Source organism: Petaurus breviceps, unplaced genomic scaffold (assembly GCF_028583685.1).
Source record: "Petaurus breviceps papuanus isolate PSGF00001 unplaced genomic scaffold, PetGlider_PUasm1.0 178, whole genome shotgun sequence".
NCBI classification, from domain to species: domain Eukaryota; kingdom Metazoa; phylum Chordata; class Mammalia; order Diprotodontia; family Petauridae; genus Petaurus; species Petaurus breviceps.
The window spans coordinates 16,818,531-16,832,492 of NW_027185777.1; the positions used below are offsets into that span (position 1 = coordinate 16,818,531).

The 13,962-nt window shown below is 38.7% G+C and overlaps 1 protein-coding gene across 2 annotated transcripts in view; it reads right to left on the reverse strand.

Annotated features, from left to right (window-relative positions):
• Positions 1–5,443: 5,443 nt before the first annotated feature.
• Positions 5,444–13,962, reverse strand: part of PRTFDC1 (phosphoribosyl transferase domain containing 1) — a 92,134-nt gene continuing 83,615 nt past the window's right edge. The window contains exons 5-9 of one of the 2 annotated variants that reach the window (XM_069086323.1): positions 13,459–13,476; positions 10,797–10,879; positions 10,266–10,312; positions 7,485–7,561; positions 5,444–5,655 (exon numbers count right to left, since the gene is read on the reverse strand). In XM_069086323.1, coding sequence (XP_068942424.1) covers positions 5,608–5,655; positions 7,485–7,561; positions 10,266–10,312; positions 10,797–10,879; positions 13,459–13,476 — 273 coding nt within the window. In that variant the 3' untranslated portion in view covers positions 5,444–5,607. The other variant, XM_069086324.1, reaches the window with a different exon arrangement.

Below are 13,962 nucleotides of genomic sequence, written 5' to 3' on the forward strand. Positions count from 1 at the left end.
GAAACTTATTATAAAATGGTGATTATACACCAACCACACACTATTCTCTATGACCCCAGGGCTCAAAAGCACTCTGTGAGATTCAGGTAATTAAGATGAAAAACACATTCTATTTTTGCCAAAATTACCCAGGTAACTGAAGGGAGAGTGTGGTTTTGAGTTTGAAGTTCTGGGACTGGCTCCCTAATTGGGCTATTTTTAGAAAGTAGAACAGGAACATTTTCCAGGAAGTACTATGTAGTCTCTCTTGCAGGTGGGGAGCTGCTCTGTCCAGGTCCCCCTGGAAATGTACAAACTGTCCCACAGGTAAGCAACTACCTTTCTGGTAGATTTCTGGTAGAGTCCAATCTCTAAAGGACAGGTTTTCAGTGTCTTAGAAACAGTATCCAACAAAACTAATTCTTACCTTATAGGCAGACCATATTGCATCAGTCAGGCTTTGATATGTAATTCTGTGTCAAGGGACAACACGTGATCTGTTCCTGTGATACAATTTAAATGAGTAGTTGATAGCTTAGATAAATCTCCTAGAACATTTTATAGGTAATAGATCCAACTCTCTGTTTATAATTGAGGAAACTGAGGGTGAGAGATACGAAGTCACACACCCAAGGTCACATGAGCCATAAGCAGCAGATCCAGAATTCTATTTCAAGTCATGTAACTCCAAATCTACTGTGCTTTTCCTAGCACACGACATTGCCATTGGAAGAATATTATTTGTTTGGTCATTTCAATCATGTCCAACTCTTCATGACCTCATTTGGAAATTTTCTTGGCAAAAATACTAGAGTGGTTTGCCATTTTCTTCTCTGGTTCATTTTAGAGCTGAAGAAACTGAGGAAAACCGGGCTAAGTGACTTGTCCAGGGTCACACAGCTAAATGTCTGAAGCTATATTTGAACTCAGATCCTTCTGAGCTCAGGGCTGGTACTTTATCCACTGCATCACTTAGCTGCCTCCTGTGCCACCAAGCTGCCCAATGGAAGAAATATGCTATATCATAATAGGGTTCCCTGAATTGAATACAAATGCTAGACGTTTCCATTGACATTGTTATCAGCACTAATTTTGCCAAAATGAATTGAAAAATTGTACTGAGTCAAGCTATTTAACCTTCTAATTTTTTTTGGTGGCAGCTATTGCATAGTGGTTGGAGAGCTGCTCTTAGTGCCAGGAAGACCTGGGGCCATGTTCTGCTTCTGATCTGCGATGGCTGTGTGACCCCAAGAATGTCACTGAAACTCTCAGGATTCTAGAAAAGTGGTGTTAAACTCAACCAGAAATGGTAGATTCTACACCATACATGATAACCCCTAGGGGCAGAATATTGACATAGAAAACCACATATTAATATTATCTATTTTATTGTGGGCATGTAGGTGGCTCAGTGAACAGTGTTCTGGGCCCAGAGTCAGGAAGACTCCTCTTCATGAGTTCAAATCTGGCCTCAAACTCTTACTAGCTGTATGATCCTGGGTAAGTTGCTTAACCCTGTTTGCCTCAGTTTCCTCATCTGTAAAACTGGTACAAACTGGTGAAGGAAATGGCAAATCATACCAATATCTTTGCCAAGAAAACCTCAAATCAGGTCATGAAGAGGTGGCCATGCCTGAACATCAACAGATGTTTTGTTGTATTTTTATTTATTTTGTTAAACATTTCCCAATTACATTTTAATCTGTTTTGAGTGTCGCAAGGCCCCATGTTTGGTACTTCTGCCCTCAATAATTTTCTAAGACTATAAATTGCAGAGAAGGTGCTGATGTGCATTGATAGTTAATATAACATAGCTGTTTTTATTATCAGTGAAATCATAGGTCCAGTCCCCATCCCCAATTTTTTGGTGAATTCAACACCAACAATATTAGCACCTAAGAATAGCTAATTTTTAGTATGTTTGGTTTAAAAAGCACTTTATTCTAGCAAATCTGACTTATTTTTTGTTTTGGAGGAAGGTCTAGACCTGTGAACTAATGAAAAGAAATAAAAGGCATTTATTAAGCATTTACTATGTGCTAGGGTCAGCTAGATAGCTCAGTGGTGCCTAGGCCTGGAGTTCAGAAAGACCCGAGTTCAAATTTGACCTCAGACATTCACTAGTTATGTTACCCTGGGAAAGTCACTTAACCTGTCTTCCTTAATCCACTAGAGAAGGAAATGGTAAACCATTTCCATATCTTTGCCAAGAAAACTCCATACGGGGTCATTAAGAGTCGGACACAGCATGTGCTAAGTAAGTCTTGGGAATAAAAATATAATCGAGCAAGCCAGCCCCTGCCCTAAAGAGCTTGAAAAGTTAGAAAGGGGTAAGGCTACCTCTGTGGAGATTTGGACATTGCCAGGAAGTGATAGGGTGGCCTGGATCTGGGTATGGGAAGGTGGAAACTCATCAGAGCCTAGTTTCTAGTGGGAGGGACTACCTATGTTCACTTAGGTATAGGGAACTTACCCTACAAGTCAGTTACTAGATGGCAAAGGCTATAGCCCAGTACAGACACACAATTAAGGTTTGTTGAAGGAACCTGCAGACTCTTCCACAGCTGTATGTCCTTTTTGGTTTTAGGAAGTTGCTGAGAGATTAAGTGATTTACCCCGTTTTGCTGTTGAATCATTTCAGTTATATCTGACTCTTCATAACCCCATTTGGAGTTTTCTTGGCAAAGATAACACAGTAGTTTGCCATTTCTTTCTCCAGCTCATATTACTGATGAGGAAACTGAGGCAAACAGGGTTAGGTGATTTGCCCAGGATCACATAGCCAGTAAATGTTGGAGGCCAAATTTGAATTCAGGAGGGTGAATCTTCCTGTGTCACCTTGCTGCCCTGATTTACCCAGTACTTGGCAAAAACAAGCCTGGCACTCAGATCTTCCTCAATTTAGCGCTGGTCCATTATCCACTAGGGAAGGGAAATAAGCATTTATATAGTACCTACTAAGTGCCAGGATTGAGCCTTACCACAATTCTTTGGGGTAGGTGTTATTATTGTCCCCATTTTACAGATGAAGAAACTAAGTCAAACAGAGGTTAAATGACTTTCCCAGGGTCACACAGATGGTAAGTGTTTGAGTCTAGATTAAAATTCAGGTCATCCTGAATCCCGTGTTGTATTTTCTGTGTCACCTCTCTGCTTCTCAGGATTTTGTCAGATCATTGGTGGTGAATGAAAAAAATGTCTGAATTTGAATGATTATATAGACATACATGTACATATGCATGGGTACGTATACCCACACATATGTAACATGTATTATGTATATAAAAATAAAATATACATCCTTTACTTTCTGCCCACGTTTCCAACTAAAAGTCAAAATACTCAACATCCTAATTCCGTAAAACTGATGAAAACTTTTAAATTCTAATTAAACTGCAGACCCCTTGATTTTATTAATATTAATATAAAAGTACTTTATAAAATAAGGTCTTGGTAATGCATACTTCATGAATGTGACCGTGAATAAATGCCAACAGTAAAAAGGAAATATGCTTCTATGTCCTCTTACAGCAGCTGATGAAGAGGCATCATTATAGATAATTATACTTATTCTATTTATTTTGACACAGCTGTCTCATTTTACATCTCCTACTGATGTTCCATGAAATTGGCCAAATGAGCTCGGTCACCATCAATCCCTAACTGAGACATAGGGACTTCTAGAGCACAGGCCTGGGAGGAATTCCCATTGCTGGTTTTTCCCCCTGGGATGGTTGGGTGTGGTTTGTTTTCTTCTGTGACTGGAACAGGGATACACTGGAAAAAATCTTCTTTTACAACCTAAATTCCACGTTCTTATAAACAAACTGAAGCAGCAGGGAAGGCCAGGAAGGAGGAGAACGCATTCTGCGGTAATCCTTTGCTTAAGCTATTGCATATATTGGAGCTTATCCAGGTTGCAAAAAAAAAAAAAAAAAAAGAAAAGAAAAGAAAGCCATAGAGCGGGTATATGCTGAAATATATTTAGGCCACTGGCCCAAATATACAATTTTTTCAAAAAGCTGGAAATGTGTATGTACACACACATAATATATTTATATATTATATAAAATAGATATATTTGCATAAAAATATAAACACAATATAAAGATAAAATACAGAATAGAAACATAATACAAAGTATACAATAAATATATATTATATATAATGGACTTATATATAATATAAAATATATGTATATATGTGTATTTAGAGGTCTGTATATATTACATATGAAAGCAACAATACAGAAATGGGAAAAATCATACACAGTTAAGAAATGTAACAAGTTTTCTTATTCTTTATTAGTTTAAAAGAAGTCAGAGCTTAACAATAATATGCCCCGTAGGGTTCCTGAACAAAGCAAAGGCTACTCAGTTATTTATGCTGAGACAGCTTCTTTCAGGAAGTGAAGGAGAGCAGTGTAAGACCTATTGGCACGCCAAAGCTTATTTTCCATTAAACTCCCTTGTAAATTAGGAAAAGATCTTGTAAAAATGGCAGAAGTTGTGAAGTCAGCTTTCCTTTTGTGATATCTTACTTCTTACTGTTCTCATAAGAGAACTTCTTTTATTCAAACTGAGCTCTTGCATTCCCATTTATGACAGTGTGTGTGGTGTGTGTGTGTGCATGTGTTTGTGTGTGGCCAGAGAAGCCCACCCTCAGACATAAAAGAGAGAAAAATTGAAAGTAGCATTGGAATAATTTCAACATAAGTACAGACTTCTACTTGATTAGCTTCAAGTGTGAAAATATACATGTGAAAGGAGCTGTCTTCTCTACTCCAGGTCCAGTTACTTGCTCATAGACCACTCAAATTAAAGCATACAGCTTAGAAATGAAAGCCTCACTGGCATTGTGTTTTTTTTTCCTAATTAAAATTCAGTGTATTAAACACAGTTGAACACGTCTGTGCAGACTCAACATGCCACTGTCACATCCTGGAAGTTCAAATTGAGAGTGCCATGTAAAGGCTCATTTCATAGTGTCATTAAGATTCAGCCTACCCTGAGGTTCTGAAAGGTTTTGACAAAGCGGATGATAATGGCCTGTCAGAAATGTGCAAACACATAAATATATATTAAACTGCCTTTTTCCCCTACTTCTTTCTGGGCACAGGAGCATGTGTGCATCCCAGTTGTGTGGGCTCAGATCTCAAGGAAAATGATTCACCTCTCAGATTGTGACCAGAAAGGGAAAAAAAAAAAGCTAGGAAATTGTTAAGTGAAAAATAAAATCAGTCGAGCAACTAGAAGATGGGGGTGGGGCATTGCAGGGAAAAGCAGTGAACCCAAAGGATTATCCTGGCAAAAAAAAAAAGTGTAGCATTGGAGCATAAAGGTAGACAGAAGTTGTGAGTCACCAGGTGGAGTGTTTGACTTGGAACAAACCAAGCAAAAGGCATGCCTTGCATTTCGTGATAAAGACGTGCTCCTTGATGTGTTATGATCCCTGAAAAGAATGCTTTCAGATGAAACCACTTTTTAATATCCTAATGCATGAAAATGCCTGCAGAGTCGACTTTCACACACATATAAACATATTGGCTTCTTGATTGTAGTCAAAGGCATAGGACAATTAGGGAGTTGAGGAAATTCACAAATTTTCAGGTGGTAAGGATGTCCTTCTTTAGACTCGATATTTTGCTTTGCCTTGTTCACTGATCACACATATATGCTGAAACAAAATGGATTTTATGATAAATTAGGCATACATTAAATAGAGAAGCAAAGGTAAACCTCTTCAGTAAATAACAGAGGCGGCAAACTTATAATTAATAATCTTCATTTAAAATATATATGCAAAATCTGCATACGTGAATCACTTGATTGCCAAATGATTAATGTTCTCCACTCTTGCAACTTTGATTTCTAGTCAGTCCTGAGCTCTGACAACAGAATCCTGAAGGGCCCTGATAGAGAAGGAATGTCTCACTCTATGAAATTTATGGCATCTACTCTTCTTGCAACCCCATCTGATAGGAAATAATGATGTTGAGTAGAGTATAGACTTTTGTTCAACCCTTCCCAGGTGCATGGTATGTGCCTTAAGGGCAGGAGGGAAATGTCATGTTATTCCCATCACTGACATGAATTCAAGAAATTTGGTTATTAGGATAAACCAGAGGTCAGAATATGTAAGTAGAAGGATGGAGAGATAGATAATGTACCAATCCCTAGTTTACCTCAGGGCACCTATTTGCCCAGCTGTCCAACAAAGATAATAATGACTTCTGTATACCTGTATTTCTGGTATTTTTCTAGGCCTATAATTTTTATTACTATAATATAATAAATGTAACATGATATGATATGATATAATATAATTAGTATAGGGAATGCCAAGTGAGGGAACTCTCTCTACCAATGTAGATCAACATCCTCTCTGAAACATATAGGTTTCGAGTTCATCTGGGGCACCAACAGGCTGTGACTTGCTCAGGCTCTCACAATTAATAATATATAGGTCTTCCTGCCTCAGATCAGTTTTCTATCTGACACATGCTGTCTTATCATTAACTAAACAAAATATCTGGCAAGTTTTTAAAACTCCTTAGGGGAAAAAAGTCAACTAATATTTATTAAATGCATATTTATGTCACACAAATTGTTAGGCAAGGGGAATGTGACAGCAAAAATATATTTATTACATCTAAAATAATTTTTTAAAAATCTGGACCTATGATTTCATCAGTATGGGGGAATTTCCAGTGCGGGAATTATGTTTACTGATACATTTTATCAATTACTCTGTAATTTATAGTCTTGACACAGTATGGTGACATGGACAATGTGGTGAATTCAGAGTTGAAAAAACTTGGATTCAAAATTCTGCCTCCAATACTTACTACTGAAATGTCCATGGACAAGTCACTTAACTCTTAAGCCTCAGTTTCCTCAACTATAAAATAGTGAAAATAATAGCATCTTCCACAAAAAAAAAACCCAAAAACTGTTGTAACGTCCAAATGAAATTATGTATGTAAAGTACTTTGAAAACCTTAAGGCTCCATATCACCAGGTATCATCATCATCATTACTGGTATAGTTTCATTTTTGTTTTGGGGTCTCCAATCCTAGTATAGTGCTTGACACATAGCAGATGCTTCATAAATACTTGCTGACTTATTATTGTTTATTTTGTTTCTTAGGGGCTTATCCAACTCATCCATAGTTACAAAGTTAATATGTGGCAAAATAACACTTGAACTTGGGCGGCTAGGTGGCGCAGTGAATGGAGCACTGTCCCTGGAGTCAGGAGTACCTGAGTTTAGATTCGGCCTCAGACACAACACAAAAACTAGCCGTGAAACACTGGGCAAGTCACTTAACCCTAACTGCCCTCCAAAAAGCAAAAAAACAAAACAAAACACTTGAACCTAAATCTATTTGGCCCTAAGGCCAGCCTCTCCACCCATTGTGCCATGGTCCCTCTCATTTTTGTGATATTTTTCAAAACATCTCTCAGTAGGTTTGGAAATAAGCTATGAGCGACAAAAGACTTACATTGAGATCTCGGAAGTATTCGTTGTAGTCTAAGGCATAGCCAACCACAAATAAATCTGGAATCTCAAATCCAGTATCTTAGTAGGGAAAAAAACATAAGATAAGTACAAATCTATGCTCTCAAAGGACTTTGGGAATTCATTCTGTGTCCATTTATTCTTTGGGCCAGAAGCAAGCTAGTGAAGTGATAAGGAACACACAGGCCTGAATGCAGTTCTTGTGACCTGGTATACTTTGTGAGCAAAATCATATTGAAGAATTTCTCTGGAAAAATAGAGAAAGAGCCAAGCACCTTGGTGAGTAAAAAGCCAAACATGAGCTTTCTCATGTAATGCTGTGAAAAAAAGCAAGCATGATCAAATTAAATATTGTCAGCGAAAACATACTTAAGGCTCTGATGGGCTCTACAAATGGCTGCCATTATTCTTAGAATACTGCATGCATCAAGAAGAGGTTGGAATGCAGGAACTGGGAGGTAATGCTACCATTGTACTTGGTCAGATTCAGGGGAGAGCCACCCAGGTGGGGGGAAAGAGTTGGAAAACAACTCTGGTGGAGCGAGGTCAAAGGAAGTGGGAGGATTCAGCCTGAAGAAGAGAATTCTGAGCATGGGGTTCATAAGGGTCTGCAAATAGGCAAGAGGTTATTAAGCAGAATAGTAATTAGTGCATTATCTCTCCAAAGGGCAAGACAAGAGGAAACTAGCTTCAATTGTAGCATGAGAGATTTAGGTTAAGAATAGGAAGAATTTCCTGACAGGGAAGGTTATTAGACACAAGGTTGGGTCACGCCAGTCCGGGTTGCGGAATCTCCTTCTGTGAAGGTCACATGTCCATGGTCTTGCCTGAAACAGGAATGAATTCCCAAGGTCTCCTCCATTCCTACTGACCCTAAGTAAGCATGCAGCTCTGCATTGCAACCTAGGAGGAGGAGTACATAAGGATAAACATTAACAGTCTTACTAATGCACAGATTTGAGCATGTCAGACCACTGTCTGAAACCCTCCAATGGCTCTAAATTGGCTGCTTGAGGCAGCTATGTAGTACAGCAAATACGGTCAGAAAGACTCGAGTTCAGATCTTGACTCAGACATGTAAAAGCTGTGTGACCCTGGGCAAGTAACTATTTCTTAGTCTTAGTTTCCTCATGTATAAAATGGCTATCACAGTAGCACCTAAAGTGCAATATGAATGCTAGCTATTAAATGGTCTACCAAAAAAAAAAAAAGTCAGATCCTTAGCTCAGTGTGGAAGGCCATCCATCTTAAGGTACCAATTTATCAATCACAGGTTTTATCATGCACCCCATACTTCAGTCAAAAAAGGCTCTTCCTCACTCCACAAGCATTCTGAGCTCTCCCACTTTCGTGCCTTTGGTCACAGTATTCCATCCACATGGAATGCTCCATCCCCCATCTCAACCTGCTGAAATCCCACCCATCCTTCAAGGCCCAGCTCAAATGTTACCTCTTCCAGGAAACTTTCACTGATCCACTAGCCCCCCTCACACCCATTTAGACATATTCAGAGGTTTCATATGCAATTATTTGCACTTTTCATACTCTATTTTGTACTAAAATCATGAATGTACATGTCTTATGTCACCTATTATTCTCTAAAATTCCTGATGGTAAGGTACAGTTCTTATTGATTTTTGTATCAATCAATCGACCAACAAGTATTTATTGAGCACTACCTGTATACCAGGCACCCTGCTGGATACTTGGCATCAGGCTCAGTGCTCTTAATGAATGCTTACTGAACACAAATGCTATGTGATCATTCTTTTCAGAAACCCTAGTTATTTTTACTAGCATGTAAATAAGAAAATGTTTTAGTCTTGGAAAAAAATTGTTTTTGGTCTAAAGGGAGTCACTTGATGTCACTGGCATGTTCCCCATCCATACCGTACTTCCCTTGCTCTAATGTTTATTCAGCTTGCTGACCAAAACCACAGCCAAATTATTTCAGGGACTCCACAACAAACATAACTTGTAAAAATCAAGTCATGGCCATTTTGCATTACATGATATCTCAGATACCATTCAACTGAGGGAAAAAAGGGTCACTTCTACAGATAATATAATAAATCATTGGACTGTGGGTTTATTTTTTCAGGCTTCTGAGCTGTCTGTAACTTGTGGAAGAATTAGAGAGTTGCATTCTATGAAGAGAAAGTTCATCTCCTGGATAGCATGTTCTGAGAGCCAAGGTCTGTGAGGATGCTTTCTAGAGTTTTCCTGATTTTATGCAATTATTAAAAATTGGCCAAATGGCCAATCTGGGAGGAGTTTGAATAACAGTCGAATAATACTTTACCAGTATATTAATTTTATTTTGTAATAGTTTCTGAATGGCCATTTGAGTAAACCTTCCCCTATTTATACTTTTCTCCCTATGGATGATCGATGGGGAATAAGAGATGAGGCTCTAATCTGTCCTGGTCAGACAGGGAGCAAGCATCCCACCCAAGGAAGATCTTAGGAGTGTGTCATTGTAATCATCTGAGTTATTATCACATGACCTCTTTGGAAAAAAGTCATGATATAAAGCTGAGAACTGTGATAAATAACCAAGTTCAACAGCCTCCAAAAAGATAGAAATGTGCAGACTGGGAATTTGTCACTGAAAGGATCCTCCATCATCAGGTTGTGGGCCCATGCTCCCTGCTGGGCAGATGGAGATATCAGAGGGCCATAGAGGTTCTGCCAGACCTACACACCTTCTGCTGGAACACGAACACAGACTGGTAGTTAAAAGATTCTCAAGGAGAGTACTTACAGTCAGGTTGAAAGCCATCACTTCTGGGTGATCTCTTCACCAACAAACTAAAAAAAGGTAACATGTTATGAGTAGTTGAAATATCATTTCTTTGGATGGCCAGTACTATTTGGAATCTTTAAGATATATTTCCTGCCACCCCACATCTGAGGACCTACAGAATTATCATGGTCAGACAGAAGTCATAAGAATTCTGTTTCTATTCTTGTTATAACTACTTCTTTCACCATGACAACGATGTCTCCAATGAAGGAAGGAAGTAGGGTACTATATCTCTGTGGTCATCTAAGCTACTTCTAGAAAGGGTCAAAGAGTGAGTGGGTAGAGAAGGGACGCAGAAGGTACACAATAACGTTTTCTTTTCCTTTGCCTCATCATTAGCCTAGGAGCTAAGGGGACTGTTTTTTTTTTTAATGTTAAGGCCAATCACAGGTATCCCTGGGACAAAGGATCCTAGGTTAATGTCCAGGCACCCTGATTTACTTTTTAAAAGGAGAAAGAACAGACTTTGACTGTGAATTTCAGACTTACCTTGCCACTTTAATCATGTTGGGCTTATATTTTTCTATTTTGCCAAGCAGAGATTTCATGGTCCTCCCAGTTCCAACAATATCCTTTGTGAAAAGGACATAGATACATTCATAATCTTTCTTCCCTAATAATAATGTGCCATGATTAAGAATATTATCAAGAGAGTGAGAGGGTGGGGAGTTGGCTGGTTTTTATTTTTATTTAAGGCTTTTATTTCTCCCCAGGAGCTAAGTTTTGGTGAAGCTACTCTTTGAAGCCTTTGGCTATTAGCTTGAAGGGCTAAATTCAATCTTTGGATATGCATGTGTGGTTTCCCTCTGATTAGAACTGGATGAACTAGCACTTTCAAGGGCTAAATTTGGCCTGGAGGTTATAGGACACAATACAATGCACATGAATTTTCATGGATGTATTCTTTACATTTGAATACCCTTAAACTGTAAGCACCTCCCCCACCCTTTTAGGGAGGGATTCGGTGACTAAAGAAGCTAAAGGTCTGGAGAGCAGCTGGTGACAGGGAGTGAACTGAAAGGTGGGGGTGGGTGGGCACAACTGCACTTGACTGGGGATCATCACTGATGGTGACAGGAGGCACAATTAAAGCAAAAGAGGCCACCGAATCTTTAAAAAACAAAACAGAAATAAGCTGTCAGTTACTGATTGGTGAAACAAAAAATTTATACCCAGCAGCCTGGGTTGAGCAATTTTTTGGAATGGACGACACTTCAAAAATTTTGCTGAAAAATAATGGGCTTATATACATGTGACGTATATAGGCAATTATAGGGCAATCCCTTAGAATACTTTATCAACAAAGTTCATTTGAGAACTATATGTGGTTCACTGAAAATACCTGCTTGGTATAGACCAAGAGTTCTGTGTGTGTGTGTGTGTGTGTGATGGACCCTTTTGAGTCAATCTGGTAAAGCCTATGTTTTAAAATGCATAAACTAAAGTCCATAGGATAAAATCTTTTTACAAAACCAAAACCAAACAAACAGACCAAAAAAAGTTTCCAAATCCTAGGTTAATAACCCTTGCTCTCGGGAGGAATATTTTTTTCCTTTTTGACTAGGTGTGCCACAATTTCCATCTCAGCTGTCCCGTCCAGTGGATGAATGGCCTCTATGGAACTCTGGAAGCTGAGTCTTAGAGGGGAGAGGATGCAGGAGAGAGAGCGCAAGCTTAGACATAAGGAAACTTGGGCTCTCTCAGCCCTGTCACTAGATTGTTGTTGTTTGTCTTTCATTCTCAGAGGATCAATGCCATTAGAAGGATGTCTTCACTTGCAAGTGAACTGGATTTAAGTGAGGAAGGGCTGTGCAGAGTCACCAACCAGCCTCACTCTCTCCTCCAGAGTCAGAGTCCAGTGGCAAGATATAGAACAGGATGACTAGAGATGGCTCTCTCCCTGTTACTGACTGGATGTGAAACTACACGAGCATTACTTCAGCTGTAAAATAGAAATGATCTTGCCTACATCATATTGGGGCAGCTAAGTGCATAAGTGAATAGACCTCTAAGCCTGGAGTCAGGAAGGCTTGATTTCAAATCTGGCCTCAGACACTTACTAGCTGTATGACCTGGGACAAGTAACTTAACCCTGCTTGCCTCAGTTTCCTCATCTATAAAATGAGCTGGAGAAAGAAATGGCAAACCACTCTAGTATCCTTGCCAAGAAAACCCCGAATGGGATCACAAGGAGTCTGAAAACTACTGAAGAACAACTTACATAGTTGTTGTAAAAATCAAATGAGTTAACAGAAGTCAAAGCCCTTGAGAGAAAAAGATAAAGTGGTCCATTTCCTACCTGTGTGAGCTTAAGCATGTCACTTAACTTCTTTAGCTCAGTTTTCTCATCTATAAAGTGAGGAACTTGGAAGAGATGAATCTATCTCTAAAGCACTCTCCAACTCTAAATCCCATGATCCAAAAGCAAAGTATTCTTTTTGGAAAAAAAAATTTGTGTCTTGTACATAGTAGATATTTTTCTCTTAAATTAAATTTTACTTTATTTTTAGATCTACATTTTCTCCCTGTCATTCTTCCCCTCAACTGAAAAGGCAAGAAAAAAACATACCTCTGTTACAAATATGTACAGTCAAACAAAACAGATTCTTAACTGAAAATGTCCAAAAAGTTTCAATCTGTATCTGAATCCATCATCTCTCAAATAAGAAGTTGGTAGCAGCACATAATAGCCATTTAATCAATTTCCTGATAATGATAAACTTGCATCTATGACATTTGATCATTTGCTATGCATTTTCACATTCATTACTTCATTTGGTGCTAATAGAAATGTGGTCAGGCAGGTAAAGTGGATATTATTTACCCCAGTTAATTGATGAGAAAACTGACTATAATTAGGGTTAAGTGGTTTGTAAAGGTTACATGGGAAGCTGTGGAACTAGAACTGTCTATCAATAAATTGATTAAGTAGAATCTAAGTCTTCTTGTTCCCAAGCAACTGTGAGAGATTCTAAGCTATTTAAGGAGAGCAATTAGATCTGTAGCATCCTGTTCTACAGAATCCAAATAACAGCTAGTGTACAATGGGAATCCAATAGCTACTTGGAGATGGGGAACACAGGACTAATTTAAAAACTCACCGTAATAATCTGCCAACTATCAAAAATTGGATAGGAACAGGTCAGCTTACCTCCACAATGAGAATATTCTGAAAGAGACAAATGAAACACAGTTATTCAGAATACAATTTGAAGAGCTATCTAGCATTTGGGTTCAATTTAAAACCCCCAATTTGCTCTAACTCTGTCTTTACAGCAGAAAACCCTGTTAAGCATATGGGTCTATAACCCAGTTACTCCAGTCACAGCAGAGGCCATTCTGGGTGTTCCATACATTTGTGTCAACCCAAATCAATTCAGTTGGAACAGGAGTAGGATTTTCCCAGGTCTTCAGCAGAAACTGTTTTTTTTTCCCTTCTTTTAAATCCCTAGAACTGGGCTTGCTCTATAGGTGTTTGATACATGCTTGCTGACTTAACTGAATTTGACTTGTCGTCATATCCTCTGGATATTAAACAGAATCATATAATCTCAGAGTTAGAGGGGTCCTCAGAGATGACCTAGTCACCTCATTCAATTTGTACCTGAACAGGATGATCAGTTGCCATCCATCCTCTAGTATCTATTACCCCAGA